The sequence below is a fragment of the Mrakia frigida genome, assembly GCF_051309035.1.
Source record: "Mrakia frigida strain ATCC 22029 unplaced genomic scaffold BDY24scaffold_5, whole genome shotgun sequence".
Lineage (NCBI taxonomy): Eukaryota > Fungi > Basidiomycota > Tremellomycetes > Cystofilobasidiales > Mrakiaceae > Mrakia > Mrakia frigida.
The window spans coordinates 429,581-451,023 of NW_027481276.1; the positions used below are offsets into that span (position 1 = coordinate 429,581).

Below are 21,443 nucleotides of genomic sequence, written 5' to 3' on the forward strand. Positions count from 1 at the left end.
GGCCTTCGACGGTTCGAGCTCGTTTCCTCCCTTCCCTTCCCTCTTCCTTCAACTTCCGAGTTTTGACTTCCAACTCGCACCCTTCTCCTCCCTTTCCAAAACCCTCTGTTCTCTCCCGCCGTATTTCGTGCCGTCTGCTTCTCGCCCTCCCCCTTCACAGCACCGCCGTGCTGTTTCAGCACTTGTTTGGTCCCTCCCAATCGTGCTTTTCACTGTTCTCCCCTACCCTTCCTCCTTCCCTCCCTTTCTCCATATCTCGTCCTCCCCCTCCTCTCCTTCCTCTCCTGCTCGCTCCCCCCAAACGGAATGGACGCCGAAAAGGTCGCTGGGCTGCCTCTGGACCTTCAACGATTCGTCTTGATCGCGGCACTGGACTCCTTCCTCCTTCCGTTCAGCAACCATCAACGAGATCTTCTTCCCTCGCATCGGCAGAGGTCTAGATTTCTCGCACAGGCATCTCTGGTGAACCGAGAATGGAGGGTGAGCTCAGTTTTCTTTGAAGCCTTTCTTTGGTGAGACTCGTTCGTCGCATGATGTCGAACTCCTCCTCCTGACCTTTTTCCCTCTTCCTTCTGCTGTTCCCTGATCAGGATATCGCCTATCCGTACCTGTACGGAACCATCTCCCTTTCCTCCTCCTGTCAACTCGACCTCTTCACTCGAACGATCCTCGCTTCCCCTCTCCTTGGACTCTCCACCATCTACCTCTTCTCGAATCCGACTTCAGCCCTCCCTCCCCTTCGGTTCATCGATCTCATGTCCAAACTACCCAATCTTCGGCATTTCTACACCTCTGTCTGCATCGGACAGATCGAAGGCCTCCAGCCGTCGAGGGAGGGTGGACGGTTTCCCAAGCTCTGGTCGCTGGAGGTTGGAGGAGGGTGGTCGACGAAGGATGGAAGTGATTCGGACAACACGTCGGATTCAGAGTGGGAAGGAAGGGAGCTGGGGGAGAAAACTTCGTTGGGAGTAGGGAGATGGGCAGACCTATCGGAGCTAAGGTGAGTTCCGAGAAAGATACAGCGGACGAGCGAACGCGTCGTCTCGACTCGAGAGTTTGGTTTCGCGGCCCTTCGGAACTCGGAGGCTGAACTTCCTTTTGCTTTCCAGGTCTCTCACCCTCCACTCCCTCTCCTCCGACGTCGACATCTTCGATCATCCTCTTCCCCAACTTACCCACCTAGCTCTCCTCACCGAACCTTTCCTCGCCGAATTTCATCGCGTCTACCTCCTCGACGTTTCCCTCCTCGCCGTCCTCACCCTTCTCGGCCCCCAGCTCACTTCCCTCCGCCTCGAAGACTGGGCCAGCTGGGGGCTATTTCTTCCTCCTCCTCCCTGGATCCTCAGCCTCGTCCCCAACGTCAAGAAGCTCGCTCTACTCGCTTTCGGAGGCGATCGGTTCCCTCTCTCGACGTTGAGGAGCGAAGGGCATTCGACGCTGAAAACCCTCGTTATCGGAGCTCCCGATGTGCTGGATTACTCGGCTAGGAGTCGGAGGAGCTCTCGGGAAGAGGAGGAAGACAAGGAGGAGGAGGAGAGTTCGTTCACTCTTCCAAATCCTGTCTCGTCGCTCGTTTCGCCCACCTCTTCGTTTTGGACGACAGTCGAGGAGGAGGTCGTCTGCCTTCTCCACGAACTCCTACACGACGTCGAGTCTCTATCGGACAGGAGGAAGGCGTTCCCTGCTATGAAGGAGGTCATTTCCGAAGGGTTGGACTTTGGGAACGCTGCGATGAGGAGGAGCAGGAGTTTGAAGAAGGTGTGCGAGGGGATGGAGAGGAAGTTGGGTTGGGTCGTACGAGATCGGTTTGGAGAACGACGAGACGGGTCTTGGGTTGTCGATGAAGCGGGCGAAGGTGAGGTCGGTGGGCTAGTTACCCTTGGGGTTTTCGATGATGGAGGATGAGATCGTTGTTGGTTTTCGTGTCCGAAACGAGAGAAAGCGGACGTTTGTTTTTCCACATTTTGGGAGGGTTAGGTTCTTTGGAGTGACGTTGTACTATCATTCTATAGCGGTGACTACCTTCCGCAGCTCTGTGGGATCGAAAATCAAACGAAAACGGAAGACACAAAAGATCAGCTCGACGCGTCTCGTTTCTCATCTCGTCAGCTTCCTCTACCTCCTCGCCTGCGACCAATGAAGTTAATAGGACACTAACCGTACAGCATCATATCTGCCCATAACCAGGACGCAGGTACAGGTCCAGCTGGAACGAGCGAGACGAATCGAAGCAAGACGAAGTCAGCTTCCTCGATTCCTCGAGTCGAAGCGCGTCGTCCTCGAACTCGTCTGCTTCCCTTGAGACTAACCAGAAAAAAAAGACACCAAGAAGACACTGCACTCACGATGAATATGATCCAAAAACTCCCTGCTTCCTCTCACCGCTTCCGCCCACTCACTAAACCTCACCACCTCCCCTCTCACTCCTCCCGTTCGCTTCCCTCCCACATGATCGCTCCTCTCCCCACCTCCACTCTCCTCGTTCACCTCCTCCACCACTCTCTTCGTCGCCTCCTCGATCTGAAGCACCCTGCTCTCGAACAAGATCCAAGGGAACTGGTAGTGCTGAGGCGGGACGGGCATCGTCCGAACGCTCACGCGAGGCGTGTTGGGATGCTTGGGAGGGAAGGTTGTTGCGAGGAGGTCGAGGAGGGTGTGGAGTCGGGAGGAGTACCAGGCTAGGCGAGGTGAGGAGAGAGGGAGGGAGGTGAGGTGTTTTCCGTGGGAGTTGACGAGGGTGGAGTTTTTGGAGAGGTCAGGTCCGAGGTGGGCTTTGATGGAGAGGGTGTCTTGAGTCTGGGTGGAGAAAAGGGGAAGTATAATTGAGACGGAGAAAGTTTTGAAGGGTCAGTCAGAGGGAGAAGGGCAAGGATAGTTGAAGAGACGGAGACGAAGCGAAGGACGACGCGTCGATGTGAAGAGACGGATCGAACGGGACGCAAGCTCACCCTGAACATCCCCAGATCCCAAGCTGTAGATGAGACGAGGGAAGAGCGCTCCTAGTCAGTCGTCAGAGAGCAGAACGGGATCGACGACCGACTCCTTGAACGGAAAGGAAACGAGACTTACCTCCCACCCCAACCTCTACCAAATCAACCTTCCTCGCTCCACCTCTCCCCAAGTTCTTCAACAACGGAAGCATCATCTGCTTCAGCCTATCCTCCGACGAAAGAGGTGGGTTGAAATGCTCCGACCTATCCCAGCCGAGCCAGACGAACGAACGCAAAAACGAAAACGACGCGTCGGTCAGTTCAAGGGTCCTCCTTCTTTTGCTCTGACGAAAATGTGCGTTTCGAGAGGTCTTCACGCACTCGATAGGAAAGAAGGCCCTATCCCCAAACGGCATCCCCTTCGCCTTCTCTCCCCAAGTCCCTTCCTCTCCCACCAAGTCCAACTCCAACCCTCTCTTCCCCTCCTCTCTCCCACTCCTAATCCCACCCTCCTCACCCTCGCCCATCCCACGGTACCCCTCCAACCCAGGCGTCGTCTCCCCATCATCCAACCCGTTCAAAAACCCCCAAACGACCTCGAAATCCCACTTGTCCACCCTGCACACCCACGGCCTACTCTGAGGACTCCCGTACTCCCTTCCCTTGCGCGTCTGCTCGGCGAGGGTGTGCTCGAGGTCGATAAGCGTGGAGGGATAGAGAGTGGGCGTTTTGGTAGGCGAGTAGATGGTGATGAAGTCTTCGGGTTTGGAGTGAGGCCAGGGGACGGGGTGGAGAGGGGAAGAGGGCGTGGTTGAGGAGAGGAATTGGCAGAGATGGACTGGGGAGGGGAGGGAAAAGGGGACAAATGGGTGAGTCGTGAGCAGCGGAGCGAAGGGGAGGAGGAGAGGTGAGGTGAGTTTGGGGAGAGGGAGAGGGAGAAACGCCAACGACGAACGACGCGTCGTCGACCGCGAAAAAACAAATGGAAACGACAACACTCACGAAGATGGTACCGATCCAGTGAGTCTCCCAGCAGCAACACCGTCCTCCCTCTCAGCCATTCCATATCCTCTTCTTCGTCTTCCTCTTCTATCTCCTCTTCATCGCGCCTTTGCCTCGCTTCCTCCCACGCGTCTTTCACGACCTGCTCCTCCCCTCTCACGCTCAGCATGAGCTTCTCCATCAACCGAGGTGAACTTCGACTCTCCTTCTTCTTCTGGTGATGTGAAGAAGATGGTGACGGTGTCCATGTCGTGTAGAAAGGGTTGGTCTTGTTGTAGTCGAGCGAACCAGGGAGGGCGAAGGGATGATGCTCGTTAGTGGGCAAAGAGGGAGGCGGTGATCGGGCGTCGTAGGGAGAGCCATGAGAATGGTGAGGAGGCGGTTTGCTGTGATCAGAATAGGCAAAAGCAGAGAAGAGAGTCAGTCCGTAGAAACGAGCAGGAGGAAGAAGAGCCTGTTTGATCGATGTCAAAGGGAAGAAGGAGGAGGAGATCCGAGCTCGTGTACTTGGCTTCGAAGAAGGACAAAGGGGCAGCTCCCGTTTCCATCCCTAGCTCAGAAAATCAGGTCTACAGACAGCTGAGAAGCTCCTCTCCAGTATCCCAGTCTTCGAGAGGCCTCAGAGACGCTGTGGAATTAAGCACCCGAGCTTGAAGCGAGCGAGGGAGAGGGGAGGAGGACGTGAAGGGGCGAGCTCGGCCGGGGACCTCCTCCTTCAACGCGAAAAAAGGGACTCACAACCAGAAACAGAGAGCTAGGAAGACAAGGAGGGAGATGAGGAGAGGTCGTCGTTTTCTGTAGATTGAGTTCCGAGAAGTCGAGAAGGTCGAGGAGGGCGAGGAGAGGGACTGGGAAAGGAAAAGGAAGGGAGGGAAGAAAGGTGAGCTTCGTTGAAGCTTGCTTGCACTTCATTGGAGCGATTCCAGAGTGGAAAGTCGCACTCACCGACTTGAGATCTTGACTCCAATCCATCAAGCTGACCATCGGACCGAAGATTAGAAGCTTCGAGAGTAACTTGTAGCAGCACGTTGGAGGGAGAAGAAGGGGGAGCTTCCCCGCCTTCCGCTTTCTCGAACTTTTCGTCGCCTTCCTCCTCTCCCTTCTCTCTCCTCCAACACCAACAACCTCCAAACCCAACTTTCACTCCCCTTTCTCTTTCTCTTCCTCCTCCTCTCACTATGGCTTCCCGATCTTCCCTCACCGCCTGCCGGTCCCTTCTCTCTCGAGCTGTCGCTGCTTCCCCTTCGACCGTCCGAGCTTCCACCTCCTCCCTCGCTCGATCCGCCATCGCCGTTGGATCCATCAGGGCCATCTCTAGGTCCGTTCCCAGGTTCGCTGCCGTCGAGGGTGAGTTCAACTCCGTTTTCCATGTCTCTTTGGGCCCAAGGAAGCGAAAGAAGCAACGAGGAAGGACAAAAGTCGAAGCTGACCTTCCGCTCCGTCTTTCCCTCCCCTCCTTCCTTCTCTCTTTAGGTGACGCCGAGTTCTCTTCCACTATCGCTGAGGAGCTCAAGTTCGAGAAGGAGAACTCGGAGGATCCTGCCGCTGCTGAGACCGCTGCTTACTTGAAGACCGCTGGATGGGCCGTGAGTCTGTCTCCCTTCTGTCGCTACCGACTTTTCCCAGCTTCCACGACCTTCGACGTCAAAGCTTCGATTTGCCCTCAAACGAGCTTGATCTCGGAGGAGTGCGACTGGTAGTGAGATGCATCGCCATTCTCGAATAGTGGGCCTTGAAGTGGTGGGAGGGTTGAAGCAGAGAAGGAAGGGGAAAGATGGGAGGAAGGAAGGAGAGGACGAAGCTCAAAAACCACCACGACTCCCTCCTTTTCTTCGAGCTCAAGAACTGACTCCCTTCTGCCATTTTTGCTGCCCATCTCATCAGGTCGAGGACAAGGCTGGATCCGACGTCGTTACCTTCACCAAGAAGATCGATAACGAGATGTACGTTCGAGTTTCCTCACCTTCTCTTCAACACCTGCCTTCCTTCCCATCCCTCCCTCCCTCTTCAAACCTCTTTCCCTCCTTCCACGTCTCACCCCTCCTGACTTTTTTCTACCACTCTCTTTCCCACCTACAGCATCGCCGTCACCTTCCGAATCTCTGACATCTCTGAATCCGAGCTCCCCGAGGAGGACGAGGACTCGCCCGAGGAGCGAGACGAGGAGGACATGCCCGAATCTTCTTCCCCTCAGGTCACCATCACCGTTACCAAGCCTACCTCTGCCCAGGGATCTCTGGTCTTCACCACCTACATCGAGGAGGGAACCTTCTCGATCGAGAACGTCTCGCTGTTCGACGAGATCGTCGATGCGAGCAAGGAGACCGCCGAGGGACAGTTCAGGCAGGATGCTGCTTACGGAGGACCTAGTGAGTACAGATTATGTACTCATGTGGAGTGGTGTGAGAGGGGGAAGGAGGTGGTGGAAGGGTCTGGTTGACGCTGGAAGGGCTTGGGGAGAGAAAGGCGCGTCGAGATTGTCAGCTTTCGAGCTCGACGACCTTCCTCCCTCGCTTGTCTTCGTTGAACCCAAACTCCAATTCAGAAGCGACGAAGAACACATTTTACTGACTCTTATTCTTTCTCCTCTCTCTACTCAGCTTTCGACAACCTCGACCCTGCCATCCAGGACGTGAGTCGGCTTCCGGCTCACCTCTCCCTTCCCTCTCCTTCCGCTGACCTCTTCCTCTCCCTTCCCTTCCCTTCCCTCCCCAACAGCACTTCGAGTCCTTCCTCGAGTCCCGAGGAATCAACGGAGAGCTCGCCGAGGTCATCCAGGAGTACCAGGTCTCCAAGGAGCAGAAGGTTCGTTCGCGCTCTTCCTCTCAGTCTCATCACATTCTCTCTCCCGTCGCACGAACTCGAAGCTGACCCCTTTTTCTTCCTCGCTCGTTCGTCTCCACTTGATACTTTCAGGAGTATGTCTCTTGGTTGGCCAACGTCAAGGCCTTCATCGACCTTTAAACGGGTTGATCGGAACAGAAAAAACCTTGAGATGGAAGGAGGAGGGACGGCGATGCTATGTTGAAACCACTTGTCAAACCACTTTTCGGCTGTTTTTGGGAAGAGAAGAGCTCGAGAGTGAAGCTGAGGGATGTGAGCGAGAGAACAAGGGGAGGGAGGGGTACGAGCAACAGATGAGGGTCGCGTCCTCGAAATCGTCTCTTTCCGAGCTTGCAAGGTCGGCGAACTCGCTCGAAGATAAAGATCGTTCAGCAGGAACAGAAACAGGGTATAAGTAAGAAATGCGTGCTGTCTAAACTTGGTATACATCGAGACCTCTCTCCCTCAACGCGACCCTCCTCCCGGCTCAACCCAACCTCGACCCCGTCGCCATCGAAGGACTCAGAATCTCCCCCAGCAGCTTATCCAGCATGCTGCACTGACGAACACCCAATGGCAGCTTCTCTCCTACTCGAGCCATTCCGGATCTGCATCGAACAAACCAAGTCAGTTGAAAGAACGACGAAATACAACGAGACGAAAACGACCTCACCTGAAGACCCCGATCTGAGCGAGGAGGATCTGAGCTTGGCTGATATCGGCGTTGGAGATGGCATACTGAAGTGGTTTGAGGAGGGTTTTGGCTCCGGTGAACCTGATGAAGGTCGAAACGACAAGAGCAGTGAGCAACGAGGGGGAGAGATTCGAGACGAAGCAACCAAGCTGAGTTTACCAGGAGTAAGTCTGTGAAATGAAGAGAGGAAAAGTAGAGCGTCAGATGAGGTTTGCTCTGTTGGGTTCGAAATAGACGAGAGGACGAGCAAACGTACCAAAAACGGAGGAAGATACCCGAACTCGAAGTTGGTGAGCGAGAGGGCTTGGATCTGAGCTGAGAGACCCAGGACTGCTTCGTTAACGTGACGAGTGTAGCGATCGGTTGGACTTGGAGGGTCTGAGAGATCAAAGGGAAGAGATGAAGCGCCAGAGGAGCGGAGAGGAGTAAGTCCGGAGGGGAGGAGAGATTCGAACGAACGCGTCGAGAAAGGGCAGTGGAGGGTGAGTCGTGAGCTGGAGGTGAGAGGGAATCGGAGCTGTTTCAGTCTCAATCCAGCAGAGATAGTGCAAGAGGAAGAACTCACACATGAGGAAGAGCTTGGGCGACGAGGAGATCTCGGTCGACTGCCATCCCGTCGTTCGTCGTCGAGAGCGACGGTTGATCGTTTGAGATGGAAGGTACCAGAGCGCTGCAGACGATAAGAGAACTTGGTGTGAAATTGGTCGTCGTGACATTGAGCAGCAGGCTGGTACCCACGCGTAAGAAGTGATGAGCTCGTCGAGGTCTCTGAAAGCAAGCGTCTCCCTCGGATCTCCGTCCTTCCCGCAATCTCGAACGAAGTCGACGACCTTCCGTAGTAGGAGAGTTCCTTGGATGCTGAGTGAGAAGGAGTTGGGTCGAGCAGAAGAGCCGTTGCTGAGTCGATTCGGGGGAAAAGCTCGCTGCGAAAGGAGAAAAGAGTTGAGAAGAGATTAGTGAGATGAAAAGACGGTGAGATTGGGTTAGACTCACATCTGAGGACGTAGTAGCGTGAGAGGTGGGTATCGAGAGTCGCTGATTGGGGTTGTGGAAGAGAGGACGTGGGGAGAAGAAGGCGAACGCGTCAGTTCGACTTTCAAAACGAAGGAGAACAAAGGTGGAGCTGACTGACCATGTTCTCCACCTGCATCGCACCCTGCCAGCCCGTAGTATTGCTCGCATAGGTATCGAATGAGAAGATGATCCAAAGTACTGTTCGGAGGAGAAGAAAGAGAAGAACGAGGTCAGTCGGACACGACAGTTCGTTTCGATCTCGAACTCAGAGCTCACGGTTTTGACGCTCGATCCTCTCGATATCGTCTTTGGCTGCAACGAACCCATTCGCACGCACGAGGTGAAGGTAAGCATGGCTCAAGAACGCGGTTTCCGAACGGAAAGAGAGAAGAGAGGCGTACGAGGCTTGAGAACGAAGTCTCGAGTCCTTCCGTCGAGATGAGGTTGAGCGCTCTTCGCTGAAGGTCGTCGATCGTCGAAGGGAGCGTCCAGACCAAGAGGCACAGCGAGTCTTGATCGGTAGATTGAGAGGCAGAAGAAGGGGTAAGCGTGGCTTCGGAAATGGGAGGGAAGGAAAAGAGAGAGGACCGAACCGCGTCGCGAGCCCAATGATCGTCCATACTTTGAAGAAGAGCGCTTGCTGATGGTAGTAGGCCAGAAGAATGACTAGGGCTTGAGTAGCCTCGAGGTAGTAGAAGGGACGGTCCTTGGCCTGGAAGACGAAAAGAGAGATCAGCTTTGCGTCGGTCCTTGACTCCGACGCGTCGAAACGCAGGGACGAAACAGACGAACCTGATCGATGTAAAGCTGAGCCCAAGTAGCGTGCACCTGTCCGAAATCTCCGTCCAACCCAGGCGTCGTCACGTTGGGTTTCGCTCCAAGTCCATCCCAAGCGGGATATGCTGCTTGGGATGGAAGTTCGTTCCTCGACGAGTTGGCCGTTCCGTCTCGCGCTGGGTTGAAGTCGCAAGCGGCTGGAGGTACGAGGTTGACTCCTCCGATGAACGACGATGTAGCTGCGCAGATTGAGTGAAGAAGTGCGGGGTGAGGGAAGTCGTGGTGAGAGGGAGGAAGGTTGAGGCGAGCGAGGAGTCGAGCCTTGTTGAAGAGTTGGGTTGCGTAAGGAGAGACTTTGAAGAAGGTGTTGACTCTGCGGATACCGGTTGAAGAGAGCGAGGATGGTATTGAGGGAGAGGGGGTCATGTAAAGAGTCAGAAAGGAACGCTCGAGACGACTTCGCAAAAAAGCGACGCACATGTGTTCGAGTTTGCCGGGAGGAGGGAGATGAGAAGGCCAGCTGTAAGACGATAAAGTCAGTCCTCAGGTCGCTGGATTTGAATTGAGAGAAACAAGAACTGCACTCACCCAGGCCAAAGCAGATCCAACAGGAACCGCTCCTCCGAGCTGCTCCCTGACCTTCCCGTCCCCGTCCCTGCTCCTCCCACCTCCTCCTCGATCTCAACCTCCTGCAGCTCCTCCTCGTCGTCCAACACCGCCTCAGTCCCCAACAGCATCGCCGGAGCCGTCAAGTCAATCCCCAACTCGGCGAGGAACCCGTTCAACTCTCCTTCATCCACCTCTCTCGACGCGTCCAGCCTCGCTCTCTTCGACGCGCTTCCCTCCGAATCAGGACTCGAGTGCTCCGAGTGAAAGCGTCCCTTCGAGGGCGAGTAGTAATCAGTCGATGTGTTGGATTGGTAGGAAGTGGAGATGTGGAGTGGTGGAGGGATGTTCGAGGAGGGCAGAAAGAAGGAATCGAACGGCGAAGACGAGGAGGCGAGGTCGTCGAATGGGAACGAGGTTGAGTCGGGCTGCTGGGCGAAGAAGAGTGGGTCGAAGGTTTGAGGAGTTGAGCCGAAGGAAGGGGATGACAAGGAGGGAGCCTGAAAGGAGTAGAAGGGGTCGGCGGGGAGGAAGACGGGGAAATTGGAAGCTTCGGCGTTGAAGGAGGAGGGAGCGGGAGGAAGAGGGGAAGCGAGGGGAGGCGACCTGTCGGCGACGACCTCTCCCTGTTTTGGGATCCGAATGGGTTCTGGGATCTCTTCGTACAGGCATTGCGGGTAGGGCAAAGGGAGTTGACCAGTCTTGAGGTGATCTGAGGAGGGGAGGAAGCAAAAAAGAAGAGCACAGAGGGGAGGAGGTCAAAACGCGGCAGCGGAGAGAGACGTGTGTCGTCCGAGGAAAGGAGAGCTCACTGTTGTGGAAGATCCAGGACTTTTCACAAGTCTTGCAGCAAGGTTTTCTAGAGAAGGAGGAAAAGCTTTGGTCAGTTTCGAAGAGTGTGGGGGTAAAGGCAAAGGGACAGGACCCACGAAGCGTCACAACCTTGAGGAGGAAGAGGCGTTCGACGAAGAGAGGTCAGCTCGTGTTTCCTTTCTTCTCCTTTTGATCTGCAGCGAAGAATTGAACTCACGAAGCTTGCGATCTCGACACTGGATGAAGAAAAGGGAGAAGAAGAGGGATAGTCAGTCTCGAGGTGAAAACTGCAGGAAAAGAAGAGGAAGAAGAGCGAGGTCGCTTGGCTTCCGTTTCGCTCCCTTCCCTCTCCCTCTCCTCCCTTTCCTTCCTCTGTACCTGAGAACTCACAGTTTTACAAGCCTGCCATCGACTCAATGCCTTCCTAGGCTTCTTCTCGCCCTTCGAGTCTCGTTTAGGCTTCATCATTCTCCTCGTTCGAAAAGGAAGGACGAAAGGGAGCGGGTGGATGGTGGTTTGACGTGAGCCGGAGGGTTTCCTCGAGCGAATCAGACTAGATTACTGAGGCGGCCTTCGGTTTGCTAGGCACGAGTGAGACTGCGAGATCTGAGGATGGGCGTGGGACGATCATCATCTGCATACGACATACGATGTTTAAATCCTAGTGATCTTGGATCCAACCTCAACTCCGTACCTTCCTCGTTCCAACTCGATCTCCTCGACTCCTCGCATTCCTCGTCCCTTGTCCGTGGTGAGCGAGGGTCCTCCGACTCCGTTACCCAGTCCTGGACTCTTGGACTGAGAGAGAGGAGAGAGAGAAGGGAAGAGGGAGGGGAAGAAGGAGTCAGCGTCGGCAGTTCAAGTTTGAAGAACAGGGAGAAGGAGAGAGGGAGGGAGGAGGGCGGGAAGAGGAGAGGGAACGCGAAGGAAAGGGACGCGAGAGGCCAAAGAAAGAAAGACTCACTCCTCCGTGCAAGATGTGACCGAGAGCCTTGAGAGCCTGCATGACGTTCATCGATCCGTACATCTTGGCCGAAACGTCCTTGATTCCACAAGCGGTGAAGATGTGGTGAAGCGTCGGCGAGCACATGAGTCCGAAACCTGCGAGGAAGACGAGGGGCAACGAGTAGAAGGCCGGTCAGCTTCCGGTTCAGAAAAGAGCAGACGAAGGAGCGATGGCGATAGCGTAGACGGGAGCGAGCTCTGGTGTGGCAGAAGGAGGAAGACAAGACTAACCTGGAGGTCGAGCTCTCATCTGGCAGACAACGGCTCCGTACTTGATTCTCATGTTGTCTCCTCCTCCCCAAACCGTTCGGTTCTGGAACCGACGAACAGTGTCGATGTTCTTGAGAGCTGATGGTGTGTGTGAGAGAGAGAGAGAAGATTAAAAGAAGAGAGCGAGGTCAGAGAGGATGAGGAGGTGGAGAGGGGAGAGGGAGGTCGACGAACCATTCGAGAAAGCCTGATCCGACGCCTTTCCCATCTGAGGGTTCTTTCCCTGCCCGATACCCAGAAGTCCCTTTTCAGGCGATCCAACGATGCACATGACGAAGTGTTGAGCACTGGCGAGGGGGAAGGAAGGAAAGAAAGGTCAGCTCTCGAAGGAGCAGGGTCGAATGGACGGGAGAAGTGCAGGCAAAAACGCAACGATAGCACTGGGGAGCGAGTTTAGAGTACGACACTCTGGTAGTAGAAGCTGGTGATAAGAGCTACAGCGACTGCAGATACAGCCTTGACGTCGAGCTGAGCTCGAGTTCTCCCTTCCTTCCTCCTTCCCCTCTTCCCTCCTGCCCTCCCCTCGCCAGAGACCAGCGACGTGCAAAGCAAGATGCCCAGCAGCTGTTCCTACTATACAACCCCTCTCCCCTCTATTCCCTCAACGGATCCAGCAAGAACGCGACGACAGAACGGAGGAGGGAGAGGAACGAAGGATGGAAAGGAAGGACTCACGCTCGACCTCCCTTGGTCATGTTGACGACTCGCTTGTGCCCGAGAGTGAACCTGTGCATGTTGTTGATCTCTAATTCGGACAGACCTGTCTGAGCAGCGATGATCTGTTTCGAGAGCTTCTTGTCGTCGGCTGAGGACCCCTCGGTGGGGAATCGTTGAGGGATGATGGGATGGTCGTTGGCGATGCTCGTTTCCAGAGGGTTGTTGGGGTTAGAAGCTGAGAGTGACCGCAGATATAACAAGAGAGAGTCAGAGGTAAGCTCTTACAAACTCGAGACCAGAAGAGGCGAGGAAGAGGGAGAGAGGCGATCAAAAAGAAGGAAGGAGGAAGGAAGGGGACTTTTGCGAGCTCGCTTCCTCCTTCTCTTCCCTCGAACCTCCTCTTCTCTCCCCCGACACGTTGAAGAAGAAGAGACACTTACGGATATCCAAGAAGTTGTCCCACTTTGCTAAGGGATGAATTTGGGGGTTGGGTGGAGGGTGGTCTTTGCGAAGAGGTCGGAGGGGATCGTCTGGCGTCGTTGGGAATGGAACCGCTCGAGCCATGAATCGTTTCGACGAGCAGAGAACGGCGGAGGTCGAGGAGGAGGTAGAGGTGGAGGAGGAGGTCGCTAGAGAAGACCTCAGAAGAGAGGTGAAGGGGAGAGGGGGAGCCATCCTGGAGGTGTGGTGATCGTTGAGAGAGAAAGGAAGGCGAGGGAGGAGGAGGAAGAGCTCAAAAACGGGCACCGACTTTCTTTTGTTATTTTTCTATACAGTTTGTCATCTTAATTCAGGTCCTTGGGCTGAGGAAGAGAACAGACTGTAAACTTTTGCTACAACGGAAGCAAAAAGTGAGCGAGAGAAAGCTGAAAGGGAGTTCGTCGAGCTGATCATCTCGAAGTCTCCTCTCTCTCTGCACCCTTACTTGCGCTCTGAATGAAGCCCAGACTACTTTTGCGGCTTGATCGAGCTGTCCTCTGCGAACGTCCAAAGCAAAAGAACAACCCGATCGAAATCGAAAGGATCATGAAAGAGACGCGTCCGATCTAAAGCTTCCCCTTCTCTCTCCCCTCCCGCGTCTCGTTCTTCAGGACTCTACCTACCCACTCCCCGACCTCTTTCTCGACCCTCTTCCACCCGTTCGGATGATCCTCCAGTAGAACCCAGTGCCCAACGCCGGGGAGCTCGACGACCTCCAAACCCTGAACGAACTTCTTGGCTCTCGAGAGAGCGACGGGAGCTGAGGTGGGATCGAGAAGGGGTGCGAGGTGGAGTGCTGGGATAGAGGATCCTTGAGGAGGGGGCATGGCTGGGAGAAAAGGAAGGAAATCGAGGGAGAATGTTCAGAAATGAGACGCGTCTGGAAAGAGGAATGACGGACGAATGACGGCGTCCACTCACTCAGTTCCTCAAGATGTCGGTTCGGGTGAGAGCGGTAGTAGTTGAGAGGACCGTCGAGTCCTGATGATCGGAGGTGCTGTACTTGGAAAGTGTGATGCTTTGAACGACGCGTCGAAGAGGAAGAGGGGAGTTAGATCGAGCTCAGAGACGGAGATAGAGAATCCTCTTCTAGAGTCGGCGACTTCAGGCCTCTCCCTAAACTCACCTCTTCATTCAGCAAACCTCCCTTCGTCTCCTCAGCTCGAGAAGTCGCGTCCAATCTTGCTCCATCGAGCAGGATTTTCCTCAGTCCTCCGACCTTCGTCCACTCGGAGTTCTTCACCGATGCAGCACCAGACTGGAAGATTGAGTCGACGAAGACGGATAGCTGATCGAGAGCAAGGAAGAAAAAGTCAGGTTCACGTCCAAATCGAGCGAAGGAAGGACTCACGTTCGCCTCAATCTCCTTCGTAGCTCGTTCTTCGTCGAAGTAGCGCATGTAGCCGAGCTGAGGGACCCTCTGAGCCATAACTTCGTGGGATAGAAACTCTCGAGAAGGCGGAGAGTAAGGGATAGAGATGCTGGAGAGGAAAGGAGAACGAGTCAGCTCGGCGACTCGTTACCCGGCGCGTCGTCTCTCGTCCTCCTTTAGACTAGTTCCCTCTCTGCTTCTGGGAGATACACAAAAAACATCAACTCACGAACAAAGTCCCCTCACCCTCTCTGGAAACCAACACATCATTCTCCAAGCGACGACTGCTCCCCAGTCATGCCCGACGACGAAGACCTTGGAGAGTTGGAGATGGTCCAGGAGAGAGACGAGGTCGGACGAGATGGAACGAGGGGTATAAGCGGGGAGATCGGTTTTGGGAGAGTCCTGATGGTGAGTCGAGTGAGAGAAGAAGGAAAGATCAGAGAGAGAAGGGAGACGAGCGAGGGAGGAAGAGGAGACGCTGTCTGCCCACCGTTCCAGCGTAACCGACCATCGAAGGAACGATGAGCCTGAACCCTCTTCCGTTCTTGCCCCAAGGCTCGAAAAGGTTCTTCCAGCCGTACCTGAAGAGCCAAAGATGAGTTCGATGTCAAGAAAAGGAGTAAGATTGGGTTTCGAATGTCAGGACGAGGAAAACTGGAGGGAGATGAGCTCGATGAGCTTCGACCGGCGAGATGCCTACCAGCTGTCCGGAAAGCCATGAAGGCATAGGAGCGCGGGAGAATCAGAGGAAGATCCTTCCAGATCAAGGTAGGAGTAGGTGCGTCCAGTCGAGAGGAGAGCACTCTGGAGAGCGAAGGAGGAAGGGGGAGAAGGCATGGCGGTTTGAAGGTCGTTGATGAGCTCGACCCTTCCCTCCCCTTTCTCTCCTCTTCCTTCCCGACCGTCGAAATCTTAGAAAGTCTTAAAATGCAGTCAAAAGAGCGTTCGGCCTCTTGCGTAATCTTCGAAGCGATGTCGCCTTTTTTCCTTAGAGGAATCAAGGAAGGCTCGCATCGTCTTGTGAGGGAGGAGGGAATGTTGAGCTCAAACTTCCCTCCCTCTTTCATCACTCGCCGTTCTAGCGCTTCCTGTAGCTCCCTCTTTCCGCTACACAATTCCAAGAATAAGATTCATCACGATGGCTCGTTCAAGACTGCAAAAAGAACGCAAACTTTCCCTTCGATCCCTTCTCCCTTCTTGCAAGAAACCAACGACTCGAGCTCCCTCTGGACGTCTCGCTCGAGCTGGATTGAAGCTGAAAAAGAAAAGAAGAGCAGGGTCGGAAAAGGGAAAAAGCGTCTAGAAGAGCGATTTAGCATCGACGTACCTTCTCGCGTCCAACCGAGTGCTAAAGGAACCCAAGAACGGAAACCTGCCTTGATCATCAACAGCGTTTCCGATCCCGCTCGGTTCCTTCCACCTGAAAGCGTGAAAGATAGGCGACGATCAACAAGAGCTGATCAGATGAATGAGAAGGGGGGAGGACGAAAGAGCTCACCGTCTGCTGGATCCTGCGGGCCCAACCTCGTCGTCTGCACCCTCTCGACGACGCGTGAGAAAGCCCCAGACTCTCGAATAACCTTCCCAAACTCTCGAAGGTTGCTCAAATCGATCCAACCGCTTCCTCGAGACATGCATACTGCTCGATCTGTGTTTGGAAGAATGCGAGTCAGCGAGAAATTGAGGAGAAAGCGAGCGAGAGGCGACGACCTTCGAAGAGACTCACAAACGTCCAAAAACCTCGCCATGGCAGGGAAGCGAACTACGAGCGGCGTTCCATCCTCAGGAACCCAGATGTTGCAGGGTTCGACGAGAAGGTAAAGTCCTCCTGGACGAAGCACACGCGTGATTTCGTCGACGAAGGTCGGATAGCTCATCTGCTGAGGATGCAGGTAGCATAGAAGCCAGGAGTGGGACTAAACAAGGTCGAAGGAATGTGATCAGCTCTGAATTTTGAGCGTTGAGCAGAAGACGTGAAGGGGAAAGGGAGAGGAGGGACGAACGACGAGGGAAAAGTGATCTTCGGGACTGAATGAGAAACGAACTAGTGATCAGCGGTACTACAGCGAGGGAGACGATTGAGCGAGGATCTCGCTTACTATGGTAGACCTCCCTGGACGTCGTAAACTGGGAGGGAAGAGGATCTGTCAGCTCGAAGCTCAACGCGTCTCAGTGAACGAGAAGGAGAAGTGGGACTCACTTTCAAAGGAGCAATTCTGAGCGAAGAAGACCAAAAGGAGGTCAAACATGATCTCCGAAGAAGAGGTGCTGAACCTAGACTCACTGGTGGAACGAAACTGGACGAAAAACATCGGTCGAGTCACGTCAGCTCGCCCTCAAGTCGGTGCCTCGACGGACTTGGCTCTGTGAGAAAAAATGGCGTTCTTCTGAAGGAGTTGGACGAGAGGTACTCACCGATCAACAACCGGTAGCAGGTCAACAGCAATAGCCTCAGCTTTGGGATACCTTGAGTCCGAAGAAGGCAAAACCAAAGCAGGGAGGGAGGTCAGCTCGAGCTCAACTCCCCTCCCTTTCTTTCTTTTCGCTTCTTGACCCCAGCCTCCATTCTATCGACGACTCCTTCTAGACCGGCCGAACTCACCTAGTCGCCATCGCAATCAACCACAAAGCCTGCCTCCCAGCCCCAACGTCGAGGATGGACGAGCCTGGTTCGTTGAGCAAAGCCTCGACGGTTGCTGCTGCTGAGTCCGGGTAAAGATCGAAAGTTGTGGTCCTCCATTGATCCCAGGCTCGTTCTACATCACTATGCAGGTCGTCTACGGGTCTCCAACTGAAGGACGAGGAAAGGGAGAGACGAGACGGGGGGGAAGGAAGGACGAAAGTGAGCTCGAGTTCTTCCTCCTTCTCCTCTGTCCTTCAATTCTCCGCTGTTCGTTCTAGAACTCACTAGGACTCGTCCTCGGCCAGATAGGTGTTCCCTGTAAGCGAACATTCAAATGTGAACTCGAGTCAGCGTTTTGAGAGCTTCGTATAGGAAGGAAGGGAGGGTTGACCTCCTCGATTGGCGAAGAGCAAACGTTGGACGCTCGGAGTAAACGAAGTCGTAGACTGCTCGTCGTCGTCGTCTTCCTCTGCCTGTTGAAGGGGTGGTGGAGGTTCATATCGGTCTGAAGGGCCAGGAAAACAGCGAGCAAAGAAGGAGGAGCGGTCCATGCTGGTCGTTGAGGGTCAGAGTGGGAGGGACGGTCGACAATTGGAATGAGGTGAGGCTTCGGTATGCGTTTTAGAGAAGATGCTCAGTTCAAAAAGAGGCAAATCTTCTCTTCTCTACTCCGAGGTCTTCAAGGAAAACCAGATGTTGAAGGCAGCGAGAAGTCGAGATCCTCGTGCGAGAAGACTCTCGCCAGCCCTTCGGAAAGGTGCGGTCGCCACGTCCTTCCGTTCTCAAAGTCGTCGATATATTACTCGTTTCGTATCTTTCCGTCACGCTCTCCTTTCTTCAACAGACTCCATCTTTCAATAAACGGCCTTCGCCCAACAACGAGACCGAGAGTGAAGTTCCTATCATCTCTGCATTCGATTTTTCGTCCGCTGAACTGACGCGTCGTTCTCTTCGCTTTCGGAATCCTCGAATACAGTCGGAGACGGTCTGCTGCACCCGAAGTGAAAGAAGAGCGATCGCTTCTGGTCCGACTGACTAGAAAAAGAGAAGCAGCGACGAGGAGGAAGAAAACGATCAGCTCGGCGAAGAGGACGCGTCGAAAAAAGAAAAGTGGAGACGGACCGACCTTAGCTACTGAGCTTGGTTTGGATACTCAAACATGCAGCTGTTGACGTCCAAGTACTCCCTAGTCCTCTGGGAGACACCGTCTGTCAGAAAAGGGGATAGCAGGAGCGACGATGAGCTTGACAGAAGGCCGCAGAGGGAGCGGAGCAAAGAAAACTGAACCCACACGCTCTCCTCAAACGCTCGCAGATTTCTCGGGGTTCTCCTCGTCAAGCACAAATACGATCTCCTGTTGTTGAACGACCTCGGCGGGTATGACGAGAGGGGCGACCGAAAGAACGACGAGGATGGCCGCGACCACAACTTGAGCCATTTGGATCTGTACCGAAGGGGAAACGAATGGCAAATACGATTAAGGTGGAGCCGTGCTTAGAATTGTTAGAGAGAAAGCTCGGAGAGGCAGAAGAGGTGAGAAGGAAGGTGGAGGCACGTACCTCGACGGAGGGCGAGACGACGTCGACCATTCGAAGAACGACGAGGTTCGAGGTCCACCTGTGAGGAAAGGAAGGAACAGTAAGTCGAAGAGAGTGATTCTAAGACACAGAGACGATGAGGACGCACACAATCGAGTTCAGGAATCTGCGAGGATGAAGAAAGAAAGGACCAGCGATCAGCTCGTCGTCGAGGAGAACCAACGACGAACAGAGGCTCGGAACTCACAGGATTGGACGTTGAAGCCTCTGAAGACAAGGCTGCAACACCGAAGGGGGATTTCGGTCAGCCTTTGTACTTGCAGTGAACACTGAAGAGGAAAGGAAGCTCACCTTCTCAGCCGCGTTGCGAAGAGCCACCCACATTCTCGACGAAACTATCACTCCGAACGACGAGCAAACGAGGGCGAAGACGAACCCATGCTTCTCAGCTTGAGAGAAGAAACCGTTATATTTTCCCTGGTGGAACAGCTCGGCGGAGAGACCTAGTTCGGTAGCTGAGAAGGCGAAGAGGAGCGCGAGGAGGAGGCTGTGAGGAGAGCGAAAGAGGAGTCAGGTCGAGGCTTTCGAGAGGATGGACGGGACAGGCCTCACGGAAGGTTTGAGCGGTTGAGGGAAGCTGGGAAAGCGAGCATTGTTTGGTTTGGCTGAGGTGGAGGAAAGATGGGGTTGGGTTGGGCTGTGAGGGAGGGAGGGAAGGGAAGAGGAACGAGTCAGCGTCGGCGGAAGGAGAGAGAGATAGCGAGCTCAAGGCGACTCACGAGGAAAGGTTTGGTTGACGAGTTGATTGTAATAGTCAGAGAGAAGAAAGCGAGGAGAGTTGATCTTCCAGCTCCCCTCGCTTCGCTTCGAGGGAAACAGCCTTCGGCGCGTCTGAGGCGGCCTCCTCCCCTCCTCGCCTGCCTCCCTTGTCCAGTGACGTCCTCTTCATCCCTCTCCCTCTCTTCAAGACGCGAGATGGTCCGAAGCAAGATGGGGAATATACTCATCGTATCTGGGTAAGTCCATCCCAATCCAATCCAAACCAACAACAACAACAACAACAACCCTCCTCGATCCCGTCTCCCTCCCCTCCTCAAACCAACCCTCCCTCCCTCCTCCTCCCTCCCAACCCCAGTCCCATCGTCTTCCTCAATGCATCCTTCCTCTGAATCCTAGCGTACGCCTCGAGGATGTGAGCCGCCTTCAACGGAGTTCTGTTGGCTTCCCTCGGAGGACTCGCAAACAATCCACAAACGATCCCGTTCTCGTCCGCCCACCAGTCGTCTCCTTCGATGGGTCGAGGTCGTTTTGGGTTCTTGATGGAGGTCGCAGAGGATGATTCGGGAGCTGATCGTTTGGAACTGGATTGAGGTTTGGTAGGGGAGGCAGGTGGGAGGACGTCGTCGGCTGCTGCTGAAGGGGAGGGAGGGAGGGATGGGAGAGGAGAGAGAGGGGAGAGGGAGGAGGAAGGGGATTTGATGAAGTTTGGAGGGCGAGAGAAGAGACCTCCTGACGGTGCGGATGCTTCTTCGACGGGCGTTGGAGGAGGAGGAGGAGCGGCTTCGACGGGTTTGATTGTCGAGGGAGGAGGAGCTGCTGATGAAGGGGGAGGAGGAGGAGGAGGAGCTCCTTCCAAGTCTCGCTTAACCTGGAGAGCTTGAACGCCGAGGTTGTGTACGACTTCGAAGGCGAGGAATCCGAGGATATCGATGACTTCGTCCGAGGGTTTGACTTCGAGGTAGAGGGAGAAGTTGACAAAGTCTCGGAAGCGTTTGCCTGGAAACGAAGAGGAAGAAGGAAGAGATCAGTTTAGTGACATCGTTTCAGTGTCGGAGAGACACTCTTGGGAGGAGTCGTTGGGGCCAATGAAGGGTGGAGTGGTCGTTCTGAGAACGAAGACGAGCGCGTCCGGTGGACGAGACGCGAAGATGAACTGACCCTTCTTGAACGTGAAGCTCGCTTGCCTGCACTCTGAGTAGTAAGCGTACGTTTCCTCGGTCATGTTCTTGGTGACTTCGTCTGCTGTCTGAAGGAGGACGAAAGAACGAGGCGAAGGATTGGGACGCGTGTGAGCTTCGCTTTACATGAGACGAGGACGGGAAAGAGATCTCACCTTGAGTCGTTGCAGGTTGTCTCGATAAAGCTGATGGAGTTGATCTTCGTATTCCGTCGTCGAGGTGGAACTGAATTCGTCGAGTCCGAGGTCGAATCCTGCGAGGGAGGAGGGTTGGTAGGGCGAGGACGCGGCTTGCGGTTCGTCGAGAAAGTCCGAGTAGATGGAGGTGAGTTCCCACGGGAGTTTGACGATGGTTCGAGGTAGAGTAGTAGTGAGTTGATCTGAGGAAAAAAGAGGCGAGTTGAGGAGGGTGAGCCTGTAGAAACGAGCTCCGAAGTTTGAAGGAGCGTTCGAGCTCACCTGGACCTCCTTCCTCCAATCCGTCTGGCACATCCATCCCCGACGCAGCACCCAGCGCTACAGGGCCGTGGCCTACGTTCTCCGTCGTACTCCTGGTGTTCTTCCTGACGTCCATCCACGAGAGGAAGGTCTTGAGTCTGTTGACTTTTGGACGATCGTCTCGAAAGAGGAAGATGAGGTCTTCGGGAGCGAGAGCTCGAGATCCTCGTCGATTGGCGATCGTTTTGGCTCGAACGGCCTGGGAGAAGAGAAAGGAGACGGATGGGATGCAGAGAGGAGTTCATTGGGTAAAGGTTTCGAAGAGAAGGGAGGGGAAAAGAAAGGAGGCTCACGAGCTCAATGACCTGACTCTTGACGATGTCCTCAACTTGATGGGTCGTTTCCTGGAGCGGCTCTCGTACTTCTCCTGCCACAAAGAGC

The 21,443-nt window shown here is 54.5% G+C and overlaps 8 protein-coding genes across 8 annotated transcripts; 1 reads left to right on the forward strand and 7 right to left on the reverse strand.

Annotated features, from left to right (window-relative positions):
• Positions 1 to 596: 596 nt before the first annotated feature.
• On the reverse strand, positions 597 to 1,316 carry BDY24DRAFT_231410 (uncharacterized protein). The gene has a single exon (XM_076636637.1). The coding sequence runs from the start codon at positions 1,156 to 1,158 to the stop codon at positions 754 to 756; it is 405 nt and encodes a 134-aa protein (XP_076499522.1). The 5' UTR covers positions 1,159 to 1,316; the 3' UTR covers positions 597 to 753.
• Positions 1,317 to 1,850: 534 nt separating this feature from the next.
• On the reverse strand, positions 1,851 to 4,203 carry BDY24DRAFT_231423 (uncharacterized protein). The gene is made up of 6 exons (XM_076636638.1): positions 3,933 to 4,203; positions 3,070 to 3,768; positions 2,949 to 2,971; positions 2,346 to 2,796; positions 2,159 to 2,206; positions 1,851 to 2,033 (listed from the first exon to the last, which is right to left on the reverse strand). The coding sequence occupies exons 1-6, from the start codon at positions 4,111 to 4,113 to the stop codon at positions 2,002 to 2,004; spliced, it is 1,434 nt and encodes a 477-aa protein (XP_076499523.1). The 5' UTR covers positions 4,114 to 4,203; the 3' UTR covers positions 1,851 to 2,001.
• A 907-nt stretch (positions 4,204 to 5,110) lies between these two features.
• MAM33 (Mam33p) lies at positions 5,111 to 6,896 on the forward strand (the record flags this gene model as incomplete). Its single annotated transcript, XM_076643076.1, has 7 exons — positions 5,111 to 5,279; positions 5,406 to 5,518; positions 5,817 to 5,875; positions 6,012 to 6,301; positions 6,533 to 6,564; positions 6,651 to 6,737; positions 6,849 to 6,896. The coding sequence occupies 7 exons, from the start codon at positions 5,111 to 5,113 to the stop codon at positions 6,894 to 6,896; spliced, it is 798 nt and encodes a 265-aa protein (XP_076499524.1).
• Positions 6,897 to 7,242: 346 nt separating this feature from the next.
• BDY24DRAFT_412551 (Zn(II)2Cys6 transcription factor) lies at positions 7,243 to 11,124 on the reverse strand (the record flags this gene model as incomplete). The annotated part of the gene is made up of 19 exons (XM_076643077.1): positions 7,243 to 7,363; positions 7,429 to 7,530; positions 7,609 to 7,619; positions 7,706 to 7,827; positions 7,909 to 7,943; positions 8,015 to 8,119; positions 8,188 to 8,372; positions 8,443 to 8,484; positions 8,582 to 8,661; positions 8,740 to 8,775; positions 8,865 to 8,974; positions 9,057 to 9,175; positions 9,256 to 9,613; positions 9,719 to 9,760; positions 9,829 to 10,558; positions 10,659 to 10,705; positions 10,776 to 10,788; positions 10,877 to 10,895; positions 11,050 to 11,124. 19 exons carry the CDS (start codon positions 11,122 to 11,124, stop codon positions 7,243 to 7,245), a joined length of 2,352 nt encoding a protein of 783 aa, XP_076499525.1.
• A 189-nt stretch (positions 11,125 to 11,313) lies between these two features.
• MRPS5 (mitochondrial 37S ribosomal protein uS5m MRPS5) lies at positions 11,314 to 12,710 on the reverse strand (the record flags this gene model as incomplete). The annotated part of the gene is made up of 5 exons (XM_076637272.1): positions 11,314 to 11,457; positions 11,624 to 11,760; positions 11,896 to 12,012; positions 12,109 to 12,221; positions 12,610 to 12,710. Coding segments are annotated over 5 exons (612 nt in total), but the record flags the coding sequence as incomplete, so codon positions are not given.
• A 917-nt stretch (positions 12,711 to 13,627) lies between these two features.
• BDY24DRAFT_379446 (alpha/beta hydrolase) lies at positions 13,628 to 15,347 on the reverse strand. The gene is made up of 7 exons (XM_076639049.1): positions 15,147 to 15,347; positions 14,937 to 15,027; positions 14,673 to 14,848; positions 14,423 to 14,552; positions 14,198 to 14,359; positions 13,993 to 14,089; positions 13,628 to 13,900 (listed from the first exon to the last, which is right to left on the reverse strand). The coding sequence occupies exons 1-7, from the start codon at positions 15,281 to 15,283 to the stop codon at positions 13,638 to 13,640; spliced, it is 1,056 nt and encodes a 351-aa protein (XP_076499527.1). The 5' UTR covers positions 15,284 to 15,347; the 3' UTR covers positions 13,628 to 13,637.
• Positions 15,348 to 15,361: 14 nt separating this feature from the next.
• On the reverse strand, positions 15,362 to 17,797 carry BDY24DRAFT_231878 (class I SAM-dependent methyltransferase). Its single transcript, XM_076636640.1, has 12 exons — positions 17,485 to 17,797; positions 17,355 to 17,385; positions 17,049 to 17,237; positions 16,862 to 16,912; positions 16,731 to 16,743; positions 16,647 to 16,662; positions 16,546 to 16,573; positions 16,450 to 16,474; positions 16,173 to 16,362; positions 15,945 to 16,094; positions 15,774 to 15,866; positions 15,362 to 15,701 (listed from the first exon to the last, which is right to left on the reverse strand). The coding sequence occupies exons 1-12, from the start codon at positions 17,618 to 17,620 to the stop codon at positions 15,580 to 15,582; spliced, it is 1,044 nt and encodes a 347-aa protein (XP_076499528.1). The 5' UTR covers positions 17,621 to 17,797; the 3' UTR covers positions 15,362 to 15,579.
• Positions 17,798 to 19,739: 1,942 nt separating this feature from the next.
• On the reverse strand, positions 19,740 to 21,442 carry SPT3 (transcriptional regulator SPT3; the record flags this gene model as incomplete). Its single annotated transcript, XM_076637092.1, has 7 exons — positions 19,740 to 19,871; positions 20,175 to 20,383; positions 20,546 to 20,633; positions 20,721 to 20,790; positions 20,851 to 21,032; positions 21,100 to 21,261; positions 21,356 to 21,442. Coding segments are annotated over 7 exons (930 nt in total), but the record flags the coding sequence as incomplete, so codon positions are not given.
• Position 21,443: the final 1 nt, after the last annotated feature.